This window comes from Xyrauchen texanus, chromosome 10 (assembly GCF_025860055.1).
Source record: "Xyrauchen texanus isolate HMW12.3.18 chromosome 10, RBS_HiC_50CHRs, whole genome shotgun sequence".
NCBI classification, from domain to species: Eukaryota; Metazoa; Chordata; class Actinopteri; order Cypriniformes; family Catostomidae; genus Xyrauchen; species Xyrauchen texanus.
This window is the reverse complement of record NC_068285.1, coordinates 9485702-9504630: the sequence shown is the minus strand read 5'-3', so window position 1 is coordinate 9504630 and position 18929 is coordinate 9485702. Positions and strand designations below refer to the sequence as shown.

Here is an 18929-nt window from a genome sequence, read left to right as displayed (position 1 = left end):
TTGGGTACTGATTGGCCAAATTTTAGAAATGTATTAGAGGGAGTCTGTGCGGATGGGTCCTGCATGAAAGTGAAGAGATGTGTGATGTGCGATGCTTTGGCGGGGGAGGCGGAGCCGGGGCCGTCCTCGGCTGCTCCGGGCGACGAGGGAAGGGGCGAGGGGGCTCCCCCCCCTCTCAGGGAGTTCCTTGAGGGGGATTTTCCCTTGGAGCAGTCGCGGGATGAAACCCTTAAGCACGCCTTTGACCAAGTGAGAGTAATCGATGGTCAACAACTCCGGCCGGGTGTCGCCATTTCATATCCGTATTTCTCAGTGATTAAAGATCGATTGTACAGAGTGACGCAGGATGCTCAAACAAAGGAGGAGGTGACACAATTGTTGATTCCACGGAGCCGCCGGGAAATGGTTTTCCAGGCGGCTCACTATAATCCTATGGCCGGTCACCTAGGGGAACGGAAAACACTTTTCCGTCTAATGGCCCGTTTCTATTGGCCGGGCATTGGCGGCGACGTCCGCAGGTGGTGTGCGGCGTGCCGCGAATGTCAGCTGGTAAACCCACCGGCCACCCCAAAAGCGCCTTTGCGCCCCCTTCCATTGATCGAGGTCCCCTTCGAGAGAATTGGAATGGACCTCGTCGGGCCATTAGAACGGACGTCACGCGGACATCGCTTTGTGTTAGTCCTGGTGGATTACGCAACGCGGTATCCGGAAGCAGTGCCTCTGAGCAACATCTCAGCACGCAGTGTTGCTGGGGCACTCTTCAAGATAATCTCCCGGGTGGGGGTTCCGAAAGAAATCCTCACCGACCAAGGCACTACTTTTATGTCACGAACACTTCGCGAACTTTACGAATTATTGGGCATTAAATCGATTCGCACTAGCGTGTACCACCCGCAGACGGATGGACTGGTGGAACGATTTAATAAAACACTCAAAAATATGATTCGTAAATTCGTGCAGACGGACGCTTCAGACAGAGGGTTGGGGGCCGTGCTCTCGCAGTTGGTGGAGGGGGAGGAGCGCCCGGTGCTGTACATCAGCCGGAAGCTCTCCTTGAGGGAGACTAAGTACAGCACCGTAGAGAAGGAGTGTTTGGCCATCAAGTGGGCGGTCCTCACCCTCCGATACTACCTGCTGGGGCGGGCCTTCACCCTCTGCTCGGATCATGCCCCACTGCAGTGGCTCCACCGCATGAAAGATACTAACGCCCGGATCACCCGTTGGTATCTGGCCCTCCAGCCTTTTAAGTTCAAGGTGGTCCACAGACCGGGGGTGCAGATGGCTGCCGCCGATTTCCTCTCCAGAAATGGGGGGGAGTGGTAGGCAGGCCGGATGACGCCCCGGCCTGAGTCGGGCGGTGGGGGTATGTGGCAGCGGGGGCATGGTCAAGCGCCCGTCCGGGAGAGAAAAGCGGTAAGGGCGCTCACACCTGAGCTAAATGATAACTAACACCTGTGTCTAATTCCAGTAACATGAGGAGAGCGGCATAAAAGGGCAGGAGCGACAGAACAGAGGGGGCGAACCAAGGAAGGCTGTTTCTTGTTGAAAGCTGTGAAACTTATAGAAATTAAAGCAACTTACCCCTTAAGTTGACGTTTGTGTCCGTCCCATCTTTTAACAGCCTCACACCCTCTTTCCCTGATGGAGGGAATGAAAGGTTGTGTCCCTCTTGCCACAACACCATACCAACCACTGTAATGGCTGAACCTTATACTCGGCTCCTCAGTGCAAAACCTGACTAAGCATATGCACAATCCCCTCCTTTTATACCTGTATGTCCGGGGGAGGGACATGCAAATTCTGTTTGCCAATTCTAATTGGCCTTTTCTCAAAGCTCAGAGGCAACTGAGGCTCTCAAGATAGACCCCTAGTGTCACTTCACCGACACAACGTTGAGTGAGTGACAGAAGGGGATCATATGGTGTAAGTTGTAGGAAAAGTATAAATGTAGATGGGATCAGTTAAATTGCCCGCATTCTCCAATATATGTTGGGAATTTGGTATGATGTAGATGTACGTGGTACATGTTAAAATGCTGCGTACCCCACCATTATATGTAGGGAAACAGTACATGTGAGCTAGGAATTCAATTAAACAATCCTTATTCTACATTATTATGTAAGAAAAATTTATAATGGAACTAGTCACGTTCGACAACCATTTCAAATGAGATAAATGACAAATAACTAGATTATTTGTCTGAATAAAATTCTCCACCATTAAAACCTTAATACCGCGTTGTCTTGTTGTATCTGCTCACAATTTCTACTGTAAGGAATTAGCTTTAATAAGGGAATTAGGATGAATTCAGTTATTGGAGTAATATTATTCTCATGGCTTATTGAAAATATAAAAAAAATGTTAGGTACAGCTTTGAAATGAAATCTTTTAAAAACAGTGATGAGATTATTTATCAAAATATATCACAGTCAAATTATCTTTGAATACAGACTTTAATGCTATTCTAAACATGAAACTAATCTAACACATACAACATGAAACAGTAAAGTGACAGAATGTGAAATTAATGATCAATACAGAGTCTGTTTTCAATGCCTTAAGAACCATTTATCCTTATTTAAGTCTACAGCCACAGCCAAAAGTGGATGTTGTGGGGGGAACAAGGTTGTGTCGAAGAAGAGACACTAGGGGTCCAATTTTAATCACGCTATGCGATGAACCGTGTACATGCGCTGTTGACACAGGTGCGTTCAGGTAGCTTGCATGCCAAAATGACAGGCTGTGCCAGACAGCACATACCCTTCCCCAACGCCCCATAAAATTGTCAAACCTTCTGGTTCTTTACACCCCGATAGGGGGAACAAGGCGACATGCCAAGCATAGGAGCAAGCCGTGCCAGCCACGCCTTTTCTCTTTCTATGTTTCTCGCATAGCGTTAAAGCGGCAGGGGCCATCTTAAAGCTATCACATGCATCGGGGAAGGCGTTCTTTCCCAGTTTTCCTATTCTTTCAGGGGGGAAGACCCTGCGGAGGCCACACCTGCCCAGACTGGGGTAGGTAAAGTGTGGTGAAATACATCACATGGGCTTTTAGGTCACATGTGGAGAATGGCGTGGTGGTAGATCCTACCACATTGGGAGGGAGGAGTTGCTACAAACACAGCAACCGGGGGTCCGTGAGGACTGCCCAAGGGAGACGCGGGTCCGCTACTGTGTGATCGTCAGGAGCGGAGAGCACTCGACCGCATCCAGGAACTACACAGGGGCGGAAAGGCATCTTTATAAAGACACGTCCTGAAAAGGACGTTCAACGCTGCTGTTTATTGCTCTTTAATAGAATATTACTCTGGAAAATGTATCTTTTAACAGCGCTGTCGAAAGGCCCTCCGTCTGCATCTTCACCGCTGAGAACTGCTGGGTGAAGTCCTCGACGGTGTCGCCGAAAAGGCCGAACTGGGAGACGGGTGCGTTGAGAAAGTGTGCTTTGTCTGTTTCGCGCATCTCGACCAGGTTCAGTCACAGATGATGTTCCTGGACTACGAGGGTGGCCATCGCCTGCCCGAGTAACCACTCTGTGACCTTCGTAGCCCTGAGGGTGAGGTCGGTCGCTGAGCGCAGTTTCTGCATCACGTCTGGGTCAGGACTACCCAAGTGCAGATCCTTAAGTGCCTTGGCCTGGTGGACTTGCAGGAGGGCCATGGCATGCAAGGCGGAATGTTCAGTGGCGCTGTAGGCCCTGGAGTGGAGCACCGGGCGATCCCGTCAGGTCGTGGCGTTTTCGGGACACAGATGATCGTAACCACTCTGTCCACCTGGGGGACCGTTGTGTTCCTGTGGACTGTTCCGCCGTTGAGGGTAGTGAGAGCAGATGAGTGAGAGAATCGATTACGGGCAGTGAAAGGTGCCCTCCTTGACCTCGTCAGCTCATCATGTACTTCTGGGAAGAAAGGAACTGGGGGGGCATGGCTGTGAGCGGAGCGCAGACCCGAGGAACCATTCATCCAGCCACGAAGGCTGCGGGGAGGATGGAGGATTCCAGTGATGGCGGCCCGGGCAAGCATGTCGGCCATCTGGGCTTCAGCCTCTGACTGGGCATGCTGACCCAAAGGTGGCATCACAATTGAGTCTTTCGCGTCAGATGCCAGAACACTCTCTGATGCAGCAGCGAGCTCATCATCCAGCTCAGGGGGCTCAAGAGGATAGGCAGACTGGGGATAGCCATCCCCAAATCGCTTCCATCACCAGCCAGGTCAACCTCAATCCCGTGGGAAGAAGGAGTGACACAGGGGTGGCTGGAATGGCGTTCCTTCTTAGGAAGGAAAGCCGCGACCGCAATGTTGCCATGGTAAGTTTCTCGCAGTGAGAACATGAACCATCCACAAACGCTGCCTCGGTGTGATCACGGCCCAGACACGAGGCAGCACCTGTGACCAACAGGACCGGAGAGAACTCCACCGCATCCAGGAACTACACAGGGGCGGAAAGGCATTTTATAAAGACGCGTCCTGAAAAGGACGTTCAACTTCACTGTGTATTGCTCTTCTAGAGAAAATACTCTTTTAGGAAAAAGTTATCTTTTAGCAACGCTGTCAAAGTGCCCAGGGGCAAAGCTGCACTGCCGTTCACAGAAGGAGAAAGCTGCTGATATGCGCAATAGATCCAACAGCATACGTTGATACCAGAGATGAGAAAATCAATTGGGACTCGCAGCTCTCTGCTCACACAACCGGTCGGCTCCGAAGAAAATTTCTGAATGAACAGACGCATTTCCCTCCTTTATATACCTGTATGTCTGGGGGCGGGACATGCAAATTCTGTCTGCCAATTTCTCATTGGCCTTTTCTCAAAGTTCAGAGATGCATAAGGCTCTCTGACATCAATTTGCAATCGAATTACACAAAGTATTTAACTAATACAACAGCACTTTGAGCAAAAGTGTGGAGATGTACTTGCGTGCTTGGCTTTCAGTCGAAAGTTTGTTCCGTTGATGTTTGGACCTTTGTTAGATCGGATAGTTATAGTCTGGATGAATGATGAGGTGAGCTTTGAAACAAGGCCTTCTGCATGGAGGACCCGTGACTCCTACGCATATTTTAATATTTAATAGGTGGTGGTGTAGCAGTCTAAGCACATAACTGGTAATCTGGTTATCAGAAGGACATTGGTTCGAGCCCCACAGCCACCACCATTGTGTCCTTGAGCAAGGCACTTAACTCCAGGTTGCTCTGTGGGGATTGTCCCTGTAATAAGGGCTCTGTAAGTCGCTTTGGATAAAAGTGTCTGCCAAATGTAAAAAAAGTAATCACAGGTCATAAAGTCATTTTCAGAATGATCTAGCAAGGCTAGGTCTGGTATATATTTCGGTCCACTATGTCCTTTATTGCTTGTGACCTCACAAGAGGTCACAAGCAGAGATGTTCTCAAGTCATGTGCGATCTAGACAAGTCTCTTTTGTTGAGGAATTCTAATTCAAAGGTTGTTGGTTTTTCCTAGATTTAAATCATATTGCTGCAATTCTTCTGCATGGATAATCCTACAATGTAATTTAACAACCTACATCTGCACAGTGAAGTAAATAAACAGGTGAACTTGAACTAAATTATGTGCTATCTGTCATTTGTGTTGCGTAACTTGCGTTGTGAATACGCTGTTTCCGTAAGAAACACACTACACACAATGTAATATCCTTTCACAGTAATATCCTTTTCACATCGTTTTTTGGTCTTCATTAAATTGTTTGTACATGAGTAGGAGGACAACATTTACACCACAATGATAAATAATTTACAGATCGACCCCAGCCCACTTTAATCATCTGCATTTTGTCAGAGAAAACAAACTGTGTTCCTGAGTAGAAAGTTTGCATCCAGCCCGACAGCCCATACATTTTTATATTTCCAAATTGTAAAATAGTTGGTGTAAATTTATAACATTGAACTTTGTATTATATTACCCTGGAGTACGTTTTAAAAATCGAGTTACCACAGCTGTGATGAGGCTTCTAACAGCTGTTGAGTGAAAGAAAATTTCTCTCTTATTACTGTTGTTTTTCAGCGCTCTATATTTTTTATCATCCTTTGAAAACTTATGAAAGTGTATTCTTTGATATTTTCTTTTGCTCTTGGAGCAAACAGGTTAGAAAAAATGACATTTGTTGTGGTCTCCCATTCACCTCCATTCAAGTTTAACTACGATTCTACTTCCGCTCTGCAAACACGGATTTATGAAAAGGGTCCATACAGTTTTGTCTTGTGACATATTGAATAATAATATACTGTAAAGATTTTTTGACATAAAGGATATGAGTGTAAACATGATTTTAGTGTTACTTCTTTGTAAAGTTACAGCCAATTTTACAACTGTGTTACCATGACGATGTATGTCAACAAACCCTAATATGACTGTGAAAATTACGATTTAAACAAACTTAAAACTCAAATAATACACAAGTTCTAACAGAAGAATTAATGTAAGTGTTTTTATTAAATTATAAGCTTCACATTTCTGGATTTAAACCCTCAAAAAATTGGCCCCATTAATTTCCATTGTTAGTGCCCCACTGTAGGCCTAACTGCGATTTATTTTTAAATTTTTTTAAGAAAACAAAGTAAAAATAAATGTTTGTGGTAATCGACATAATGCCACAAATGCTGTTGATTGACCTTAATATTAGCGGAATATACCTTTAAAGGGATAGATCACCTATAAATTAAAGTTCTCTCATCATTTGCGCATCCTCATGCCATCCCAGATGTGTATGACTTTCTTCCTTCTGCAGAACACAAATTAAGATTTTTAGAAGAATATTTCAGCTCTGTTGGTCCATACAATGCAATGAATGGTGATCAGATCTTTGAAGCTCAAAAAATCACAAAGTCAGAATAAAATCCACTCCAGTGGATTAATGAATGTCTTCTGAAGTGAAACGCTAGGTGTATATGAGAAATAGGTCATTATATAAAACATTTTAACTGTATAATGTCACTTCCGCTCAGCTCACTCGGGAGTTTGGAATACACAAAGACTCTCAAGTGACGTAAGCGAGTTGGGAAGTTCAAGAACTGAAACATTAAATATTTACAATACAGAAGTGGAGGAATGTTATACAGAAGATGAATTGGTTTTGCTATAGATTTTAAATGGTGCTTGTGTGTGCTGATCCTCAACCTACTGAAAAACATTAGATTACATCTGCAAGTATCATCGCAAGAGGAAAGAATAACTTTTTACAGATTCACCATCAATTATCCTGATCTGCTCGCTGACTCAAAACACCCATTGAGTCACTCAAAATATTGTGGGTGTGCAGTGAACATTTTTTACCCTGCCAATTTCAGACCAGCCGAGAGATCCGAAAATATTGACATGCCAATATGCTTACATAACATGAGAGGCAGCTTGAACTCGATCCTCTTGTGAACGTATATACCACAGCTGGCCGGAAGTGAAAATTTTTACTAAACAAAAATATTAAACATAGGGTTTTGCTTCAGAAGATATTCATTAAACAACTGGAGTCGAACACACTTTTATGATGGCTTTTTTCTTTTTGGCGCTTCAAAGATTTGGCACCTGTTTACTCATTTTATGGTCCTACAGAGCTGAAATATACTTATCTATATATAAAATCTTCATTTGTGTTCTGAAGAACAAAGAAGGTCATAAACATCTGGGATGGCATGAGGGTGAGTAAATGATGAGATCATTTTCAGTTATCATTAACTTTTTTATTTGTATACAATGAAAGTGAATTGTGACTGAGTCTGTTATTCTGCCTAACATCTGCTTTTTTATTCCACTGAAGAAAGAAAGTCATATTGGTTTGGAACAACACAATTGTGAGTAAACAGGGATGGACTGGCCATTGGGTACAATGGGTGGGCCGGTCAAAACGCTCAAGGGGGATCTTACCCCCACCCCACCAAATCTCTGTTAAACTGATGTGTGTGTTGTGAAATGAGAGAGTGAAGAGTGTGTCATTGTTCTTTGCAGGTTGAGAGATTGTAATGTCACAGATGAAGGTTGTGCTGCTCTGACTTCAGCTCTGAAATCAAACCCCTCACACCTGAAAGTACTGAATCTGTCTGATAATAAACTAAGAGATTCAGGAGTGAAGATGCTCTCTGATCTAAAAGATGATCCGCATTATAAACTGGAGACACTGTGGTGAGTATTGATAATTTATATAATCATATATGTACTATATATGTATTTGACTGCATTAATAACAGTTTGCATTAATGAATTTTTCAAAATTAGTATCTCTCACAGATTGTGCTTATATTTTTTGAAATAGATAATGAGGTAATGTCTCATACAGCGCATTTGACTTTGACTTTGTGTGTTTTAGGATTTAGATGGACATCTCTTTGAGAACTGATTGTGAACAGTAATGATTGTGAAGAAAACAGAGACGTCACAGTCAACAGAATCAACATAGACAAACTGACCGGACACAGTGATGTGTGTAACTTTACATAATTATTCAGAACACCTGCTGAAGTGACAGTGAAACAATGAAACCTTTTGTTTCTTCCTCAAGTGACTTTTATGGGTCATTGACAAATTAATATGTCTAAATTATAAAATGGGAAATCTTTTAAAACTCCAGTTTAAAACACATGAATCAAATTTGTATAAATGTAATCTTTATAATCATATTGGTTTTGAATACTTCTTTGACATTTTAATTTTGTTTAAATAACAATAAAAGATTAAAACTGCTTATACCACATTTAAAATGTTTAATTGTTGTACTTGTTGTTTACAAGCTCTGAACAGTTCCATCACTTAGACATTTTAAGCCCCAGAAAAAAAAATTATTTGAATTCTGAAATCTAAAATGTTCACCATAAGGAGGTGTGTTCAAATATTTTGTGTGTGAAATTAATTTTAATGTATCTTTGAGTAACTTGATATATCTGGAAACAAAAAATGTAAGTCGAAATTGGCGTTTCTTGATTTAAAGTCAACAAACCGAAGTTTTCTGCAGGTCATTTCTTGATGTCTGTAATCTGATCTAATATGGAAGTGCTGCTGTAGTTGTTTGTCTCCAGTGTATGTACTGTAGTGAAGGAGGACAGGGTCTGAAATGTTTCATCTTATTTGTGGTGGAGACGTGACCCCTAATCATTTGGCAGACGCTTTTATCCAAAGCGACTTACAAAAGAGGAAAACATAAGCAAGTCATCTTAAGGAGACAGTGGTACAAAAGTTCCATATTACAAAGTTTCACTAGCATCAGAATAGTATTCAAAACATATACAAGTGCAAAATGTATTTATTTTATTTATTTATTTTTTGTTAGTGACTAAAGTGCTCTTGGAAAAGATGCATTTAAAGTTTTTTTTGAAGACAGAGAGTGAGTCTGCTTCACGGATGGATTTTGGAAGGTCTGAACCACCAACGTGGTATGATGAAACTGTGCTCCTTTGTGTTGGTACAACAAGGTGACGTTCCTTAGCCGACCGCAGGCTTCTGGTGGGCTGGTAGTTCTGCAGAAATTATTTTATGTATGTTGGAGCAGACCCAGTGACTGTTCTGTATACCAGAATCAGAGCCTTGAATTTAATACTTGCATCAACAGGCAGCCAATGGAGAGAGACAAAGAGTGGTGTAACGTGCTCTCTTTGGTTCATTAAAGACCAGACGTGCTGCTGCATTCTGGATCATTTGCAGAGGTCTAATTGCACATTGTCACGATCCCTTGTTGTCCGCCCCGTGTTTCACTGTCCTTGTATAAACTACACTTCCCATCATTCCCGGCCCTCATCACCGCCGTCACAGTGTTATTGTCCGCACCTGTTCGTTATTTTGTTATTACCGTGTCTGTCTATATAAACCCCGCTGTTTTCCCTTTCCCCTGTCGATCAATGATGTTACATGTTCGCTGCTAACCTCTCTCCCTGTTATTCGCAGTTCATGTTCCTTCCTTGGTATCTGTCTGCATGTTCGTTCGAGGATTACCCTGCTGTTCGTGTTCACCGCTGTTTACCCATTCAAGGATCTCCCTACCCTTCGTGGATGTTCGCTGCCTGCACCCCTCCTGTATGTTATCTAGTATTTTAGTTTCCTTTTCCCATCGTGGACCTTTTATTTGTTCCAGTGTTTGTGTTCTTCCTATTGTTTATTAATAAACCGCATTTGGATCCGAACCACCCGTCTGCCTTCTCCTGCATTCCACACTATCATAACACACATACAGGAAGGCCTGCAATGAGAGCGTTACAGTAGTCCAGTCTAGTTATGACAAGTGAATCTGTCATCTCTCTCCACTCTCACCTCTAACGGCTGTAAATGCCTTCATGTACCTGTTCCTGTCTGAAACAAATGTACATTTTACATTTAATCATTTTGCAAATGCTTTTATCCAAAATGAGGAAGGATACCACATAAGTGATTCATCTTAAGGAGACAGTAACATGAGAAGTGCTGCATTACAAAGTTTCAGTTGCATCAGAAAAGTATTAAAGACAGAGATTGGAGTGAAACAAGATTTTTTAATGAGTGTATGTTCAAGTGCTCACGAAACATTTGTGTTTTAACATCCAAGTTGTTGTTCACGTTTGTTATCAGATATACACTGATGTATATCTGTTTATTTCAGAAAGACCACACTTAATTTCACATTTAATGCCCCGAATGATATCACATTTGTGATCATGTGCTAGATATCTCTGTGCACTACTCAAAGCCTCTGTGATGCCAACTGCTGTGTAACGTACTTTGTGCATTCAAAGCCTTCATTAAAAGAGTTTAACATTTCTCTGTCTCCTTCACGGTTCTTATCGGAGCCCCATGATGGATTAGCATTCAACCCACCTACCTTCATAATGAATAATTACAGACCCTTACAGAAACATATTCATTTTGTTTAGAGCTACTACATCTTTTAAGTTCATACTCCTCATTTAAGTATAAAAGGCTCCCAATAAGAGATTTTTTACTGTAGGACATTTATTTTGATAAGATTTATTTGCAATTCCTTATACATAGTATTATAGTATAGTATATATGTAACGGGAGCCAGCTGGTGAGTAAACCTCACTTTACTAACCTCAACAGGTGCACTAGCAACTAACCTATTATTCATTATAATTAGCCTCCTTGTTAACGCACCCGCCTCCCATGCAGGAGTGGGGCGAGCAGGGCCGGTTATATATATATATATATATATGTGTGTGTGTGTGTGTGTGTGTGTGTGTGTGTGTGTGTGTGTGTGTGAGCGTGTATTTATCACTTTGTGGGGACCAAATGTCCCCATAAGGATAGTAAAACCCGAAATTTTTGACCTTGTGGGGACATTTTGTCGGTCCCCATGAGGAAAACAGCTTATAAATCATACTAAATTATGTTTTTTTGAAAATGTAAAAATGCAGAAAGTTTTCTGTGAGGGTTAGGTTTAGGGGTAGGGTTAGGTTTAGGGGATAGAATATAAAGTTTGTACAGTATAAAAACCATTATGTCTATGGAAAGTCCCCATAAAACATGGAAACACAACTGTGTGTGTGTGTGTGTGTGTGTGTGTGTGTGTGTGTGTGTGTAGTGTTTTACGGAGAACTTTAGTGTGTGGATGAACAGTTTTGTTCATGTGGTGTTCAAAGTATTAGTACATGACCAAAAAGTAAATGTTATTGGATTTCTTTATGTTTTAACCATATTTGTAGTGTATTATGTACGTTTTTGATGATTCACGTGTGATCGATTGATAACTATTCATCTGGTAATTAGTTATGTTGTATAACTTGATCTGTGATAAATACTGAACTAAATATTACAGTTTACTTAATCTGCTGTAACCTGTAAATGAATGATACTGCAGAAGGGTTAATCTGTATTATTTTAATTTGATCTGATCTCAATGTGTATCACAGCGTTTAAAACATTAAACATATTTGTTTGCAATGTGTTTGTGGTTTGCAAAATCACTGACATGTATTTATGTGTTTGTTTGTGCCACTCCACCTCTATTTTTGTTGTATTTGTCTATATAATGCTGCGCTGATCTCCCAGATATTAACACAAAAAGCAGTTTAGTAGAAAATAATATGTTTAGTTTTGCTGTATGTCACCACCACTTGTTGTAAATTTTTTACAAAATTGTATATAAAAAAAACATTGAATCTAAGTAAAAAGAGAAAATGCCAACAGTCGATAGCCAATCAAATGAGTGATTGTGTAATAGCTGGTAAATAATCTTGTTGAGCTTGTATAAATGACGCTCTATGATGATCAGATGATCTTTGCTGCTACAAGATAGAACCATATTGGACTGGAACTTTTAATCCTTTAAAAGACAAATAAAACACTTGTTTAAAGATTAAGAAATGTATAAGCCCTTAACAAATATTTAAACAGGATTTAAGATCGCAAGAGAGGTGCAGGTAACGAGTGAGAGCAATTTAAAGATTTTTACCCCTATCCAAAAATACTGACGTTTCTCACATGATCGAAAATCTCAACAAAACAAAACAGAACTGAATCTGCTGACGCGATCACATGAACGTGTGAGACAAATTGTGTTTTCGCCAGAATAAGAAGATTATTTTCTCGACGAAAACTGAGCTTCAAAGAGTTTACTAGTAATGATTATTGTCACTTATGCAAGGATTTAAGTGCACTTGATGGAAAACTCTGAAGATTTTGAGAACTTGTAGCCGATCTAGTAACATTTGGATCAAGGTGAGGCGCAGGTGACTTCCTCATTATTAATTTATATCCAGATAAAGTCTCTCAACATTTGGATATCGTATTTCTCTATTTGTTTGGCATATGCATCTGAAACCGTTTTGCACACTGTTGGGAAACATCACTTACTGAAAATTACTCATTTATTCTCTTTATTGTTTGTTGAGAACGGCAACACTGTGTTAAATCCTATATATATATGTGCCTATATATTTGATATTAGTGATATTTTTGTTGTTGACAATGTTTGTCTCTTTACAGTTATTTAAAAAACATTATTTTAATGGTGTAAATAATAAAGTTGCACGTTTAGTGATTCTCTGTCACTGCTGCAGAATCATGGAGGACAAACATTTCTGTAAACATGAATTTTAATCCAATATAATCTAGATTATTTTACTTATTTATATTTGAGTTATCCAAAACCACAATATTAATGTAGATCCACGTAATATGTGCAGTTTATATAAAATTAAATAATATTTGATGAGCTGAAACTGAAATAGTGTCTGTTTACATGATACTTGACCGCTTATTCAAGTCTTGAACTTTTCTTTGAACTTTTTTATAGTTTGAATATTATTGGCTTGTATTGTTGTGTACTACAATCAGTTACACACAGTAATATCATTAGCATCTGAACTAAAACGGAGGGTATTTAATTATTTGTATTGAGTTTGAAGAAACATTGATTTCTTCTGTATTTGGAGCAAATTGCAAACAACATTTATAACAGCACTGAACTGCTCGAGTAAATCTATAAATCTGTTCCCACAAGCACTACATTCAAATACATTTCAAATGATATTTAATGAAGGCCTCATGGTAGAAGTCTCTGACAATTTGTCTTTTTAGATCAGGTGTGTGAATCACTATCTCTGACTTTTGAAGACTGAATGATTCATGGATGACACATAAAAATTCAGAGATGGAGATTTCATCTCCAGGATGCAGGTACTCTCTTTCATCTGTCTTTCATGTGATTTTTAATGTTGTTTTAATATACATAAACCACCTGCGTAATATTGTGTAGATCCCCCTCATGCCGCCAGAACGGCACCAACCTGCATCTAAGAATAGCATTCTGAGATAATATTCTTTTCACTACAATTTTACAAAGCTGTTATCAGAGTTACCGTAGACTTTGTCAGTTTGAAACAGTGTGGTCAATTTCTGTTGACCTCTCTCATCAACAAGGTGTTTCCATCTGCAGAACTGACCCTCACCGGATGTTGTTTGTTTTTGGCAAACTTAAATTTTCAGAATGTTGTGTGTGAAAATCCCAGAAATACGCAAACCAGCCCATCTGGCACCAACAATTATCCATGCGATTATCTAATCAGCCAATCGTGAGGCAGCAGTTCATAAAATCATGCAGATACGGGTCAGGAGCTTCAGTTAATGTTCACATCAACCATCAGAATGGGGAAAAATGTGATCTCAGTGATTTGGACTGTGGCATGATTGTTGGTGACCAGAATTTGTGCTTTACTTCAAAGCGAATGGTCCAAAAATCAGTCAGCGGCCCAAATCGCCAAATCATTTCAGGATATTGCTCCAAGAAGTGATGCTTGGCGAGCAGATGGCAATTACTTGATGGCATTGAGATCTTCTAATGTAAAGTACCTTTTGGAAATCAGGAACTTTATTCATAGACTTAACTCTGTTGGTATGATGCCTTCAAACAGGTCATGCATAAAATCTGGAGGAAACCCTTGTACAGTCCGGAAATGAGAAATTTTCTCATGAACACAATCTCTATTTACTCCATACAGGGACACCAGTGAAATCTTTTTCAATTCTTCAAGAGTCTGTTTGTGAGTTTCGATTGTCCTCAGTGGAAACACCCCCTTTTTGACCTTGTGCAGATGGAGGCCTGTATAATGCAAATGAAAATAATAACAAAAGTGATACTGTTAATATATTTTACATTTGCCTTTTTGACAATTAATTTTGTAGAGTTTTAACGGTGGAATTTGTAATAAGACCATAATAAACACATGGTTTTTAACAGAGGTATTTGAAGGCATGGATCTTCTTCACTGTCATGGTCAGATGTAACATGATTTCTTTAAAACAAACTATAGCATTTTTGTAATTATAAACAGTAGACCTACTCTAAACACATGTAAAAACAATAAATACAAAATATAAATATTTAAGAGTTGTAAAAAAATTATTACATTCCGTCACTCCACCCAACTAATGTATGACAAATGTAATAGTTGAAGTAATGATATGATAATATTTATTATCAATCAATTTCTGCCAGTACAGTTAGTGTTACTATAGTAAATTCAAGGGTGGTGATGTAGAATTATGTGCCAAATTTAAATGGTTTCCTTTTCTCACGCTTTGTTTCTCACCGATTCTTGCAAAGCTGTGAGTTTGAGAGCTTGAGCTTTAAGAGCTTTGTGCTCGTGCTTCTCTGTCCATTGAGTCGTATTCATCTACAGATCCTTACAGGTGCATTATCTGAGGTTGTGTCTCTGTTCCACACTGCTTACATGGTACCAAGAAGAGATCTGCACTGCTCCTGCCAATAAAAAACAAAACACATCAACAACAGCTAAATACATACACAAAAAGTCACTGAATATCTCACTCTTCAGAGTAAATGCAGAAAGAAAACACAATTTATAAACATGATATTTCTCACACTGCATAGCATGTAAATACTCATATTCAAACACTAAATTTAATGCAAATCTGCAATAACTAAATAATATGCATGGCTTAAAAACAGGGCCAGTGTGAGAAAATTTCAGGCCAGCTAATCACTCATCACATGAATTATGGAAATACAGTATGTCAGCTGTCACATTTTGGTTATAAAACTGCTTTCATCTATCGAAGCATGTGATTTTATAGCTTTCAAATAATGTACTGTTTTGTTTTTCAATATTACTTAATTCAACTTTTAAATATGCAGAAAATTTAAATAAGCAATAAAATAGGTCTGTAGAGACACACCACTCTTTAACAGGTTTGATTCTGACTCACTCATGATTGACTCATTTGTCGCCAACTCCAGGCTAGATGTAATCTCCAGAAATTGTCAATGAACGAATCAGTTTAATTCAACATTTAAGATATATTGGCCGGGAAAGTACATTTTAACAACTGATCTGGCCAAAAAGTTTGTGTTGTTGAGACTTTATATGTTTAAACTTTGACTTAATAATACTGTTGGTTTGGGGGACGAAATTAATTTCTGATGCAATCGATCCAAATGCTGTCGAATGGCTAACTTGTGCAGAACCATGTAGATTTCTTAACCTGCAGGAGAAATAAGTGGATTGCACTGTATCATTTTAATTGGCTGACTGCACATCCACTGTTTGCTTACCCAGTCATTCATCTTTAATTGTAGGTCCAGATATTTTATTTAAACCACCTCAACTGCAAGTTTAAAGGTGATTCCTGACTGAGATTTAAATTGGAGTTTTAAGTAATGAAGCAACAGGATTAAAATTAATCTAGATTAACTGAAATTTAAAATGTAACCCTAGTTACAAGTAAACAAGGTTTAAAGGGATAGTTCACCCAAAAATGAAAATTCTCTCATTATTTACTCACCCTCATGATGTATCAAATGTCTATGACTTTCTTTCTTAACCAGAACACATTTGAAAAAAAAAAAAGAAAAATATCTCAGCTCGGAAGGTCCTTAAAATGCAAGTGAATGGCAATTTTTCTTTTGAAGCTCCAAAAATCACAGACAGTCAGCATAAATGTCATCTATATGACTCCAATGATTAAATTAATGTCTTCTAAAATGACACGATTGCATTTGGGTACTTTTTAAAAAAAACTTTAGAAACAAAATTATATTTGTATACTTTTTAACTACAAATGTTCACTTCTGTACCTCTCTGTGACATGCGTTCATGAGAGGGATGACGCAAGGTCATTGGTAAGGTCACGTCACGTGGAGGAGGAGTCAGGAGGTGCGTCATTGTTTACAAGAAGAGCAGCACTGAACAAAAGTTTAAATGGTCGAATCTACAACATTTTTGTCAAGATAGATAGAAATAGTTGATTTTCTTTAACATAGAGATAATCTACTGTATGTCAACTCTTGTCTCTATACTGTTAAAGGCAACTGCATATGAAGAGATCAGACTCACCGGAGTCCAGCTGTGTGTCTATGAAGAGTGACCGGTCTATGGATGAGCCATTAAAGTTTAAGGCTGAAGACACATCAACTGGTCTGAGGTAAAACATAAATAAATGTCAAGATAGATAGAGATACAGTAGATTATTTCTATGTTAAAGTAAATCAGTTATATCAACTCTTGTCTTTATTCTGTTAAAGTCAACTCCATATGAAGAGATCAGACTCACCGGAGCCCAGCTGTGTGTCCATGAAGAGTGACCAGTCTGTGGATGAGCCATTAAAATTGAAGGGTGAAGACACATCAACTGGTCTGAGGTAAACAGATTTGTCAAGATAGTATTATGATATAATATAATGCACACAAAAAATATTTGGCTGAACTTGATTGTGGACTGTGATTTCACATGTTTTAATGTGATTAAATGTGTAATCTCAGCTCAAATATGTTATGTGAGGTAACATTTGTTACGATCCCTGGTTGTCTGCCCCGTGTTTTCCGTGTCACCATCACCATGTTACGATCCCTGGTTGTCTGCCCCGTGTTTTCCGTGTCACCGTCACCATGTTCCATTATGTCATTGTTCGCACCTGTTTGTCATTTGTATAATCATGTTACTGTGTATTTAAACCCTGTTTGTTCTCCACTCCTGGTCGTTCGTTGAATGTTCATGTTCCCTCTTTTGCCCATCGTGGTAGTTTCTGTTGTTCATGTCTGTTTATTTCCATTCTTGTTAAATAAAACCGCACATAGATCCAAAACCCTCATCTGCCTCTGCCTCCGTCTGCGCGTCATTACAGAACGACCGACCACAAATGGATCTAGCAGCTTGCTTCACGGAACTGGCCCAGGCGGATCTATCGATCCGCGAGTACACCTACCTCTTCTCCACTATTGCCATCCACACCGGGTTCGATGACGCTTCCCTGAAGACCATCTACTGGCTCAGTCTACCAACCTGCCGGCGTAGGGAAGCGCCGGAACCCGGAGTTCACCCCTGGCAGGAGTATGTGAGTCTCGTCGTGGAGGAACTCGCTGGCGGGGAACCACCTCTCTTGATTCCGGCTCCCGCCCCTGGGTTCTCCGCACCTGCCATGGTCTGCGAGCCAGCGCGGCCAACTTCGTCCGCCAGGAGGAGGAGGAGAAGAAAGGCTTCCGCTCCCCAGCTCACACCTGCCACGTTCTGCGAGCCAGAGCCCACGCCTGCCACGGTCTGCGAGCCAGAGCCCACCACGGTCTGCGATCCAGAGCCCACGCCTGCCACGGTCTGCGAGCCAGAGCCCGCGTCAGCCACGGTCAACCAGCCAGTGCCTGTAGCCTCAGACATCAGTGAGCCAGCGCCTGTAGCCTCGACCATCCCTGAGCCAGCGCCTGTAGCCTCGACCGTCCCTGAGCCAGAGCCAGTGGTCTTGACCGTCCCAGCGCCTGTAGCCTCGACCATCCCTGAGCCAGCGCCTGTAGCCTCGACCGTCCCTGAGCCAGAGCCAGTAGCCATGACCGTCCAAGAGCCAGCGCCAGTGGCCGTGCCCGTCCAAGAGCCAGCGCCCCCCGAGCCTCCTACGGCTCCGCCTCTCGAGCCTCCCTAGCCTTCCAGGGCTCCGCCTCTCGAGTCTCCCAGGACTCCTCCTCTTGAGTCTTCCAGGGCTCCTCCTCTCGAGTCTTCCAGGGCTCCTCTTCTCGAGCCTCCCAGGGCTCCGCCTCTCAAGTCTTCCAGGGCTCCTCTTCTCGAGCCTCCCAGGGCTCCGCCTCTCAAGTCTCTCGAGCCACCCAGGGCTCCGCCTCTCAAGCCTCCCGAGCCTTCCAGGGCTCCGCCTCTTGAACATCTCGAGCCACCCAGGGCTCCGCCTCTTGAACATCTCGAGCCTTCCAGGGCTCCGCCTCTCGAGCCTTCCAGGGCTCCGCCTCTCGAGCCTCCTACGGCTCCGCCTCTCGAGCCTCCTACGGCTCCGCCTCCAGAGCCTCCTATGGCTCTGCCTCCCGAGCCTCCTACGGCTCTGCCCCCCGAGACTCCAGAGCCTTCTAGGGCTCCGCCTCTAGAGCATACTACGGCACCACCTCCCTCGGCTTCACCTGCAGAGCCTTCCAGGTCTCCGGCTCTAGAGCCTCCTACGGCGCCTCCTCCCTCGGCTCCGCCTCCTGAGCCTCCCTCAGCCTCCCTCGGCTC

General features: G+C 41.7%; 1 protein-coding gene and 1 long non-coding RNA gene across 4 annotated transcripts in view; one reads left to right on the top strand and one right to left on the bottom strand.

Moving 5' to 3' along the window:
• LOC127650383 (NACHT, LRR and PYD domains-containing protein 12-like) overlaps nt 1–18929 on the top strand; it is a 294503-nt gene that overhangs the window by 58890 nt on the left and 216684 nt on the right. Inside the window, exons 4-5 of the mRNA XM_052135780.1 lie at nt 16749–16865; nt 16966–17082. Of these exons, the coding sequence (XP_051991740.1) occupies nt 16749–16865; nt 16966–17082 (234 nt within the window). The remainder of the gene's footprint in view (nt 1–16748; nt 16866–16965; nt 17083–18929) is intronic.
• LOC127650485 (uncharacterized) overlaps nt 1–18929 on the bottom strand; it is a 240457-nt gene that overhangs the window by 47526 nt on the left and 174002 nt on the right. The gene's annotated exons all lie outside the window — the stretch shown is intronic.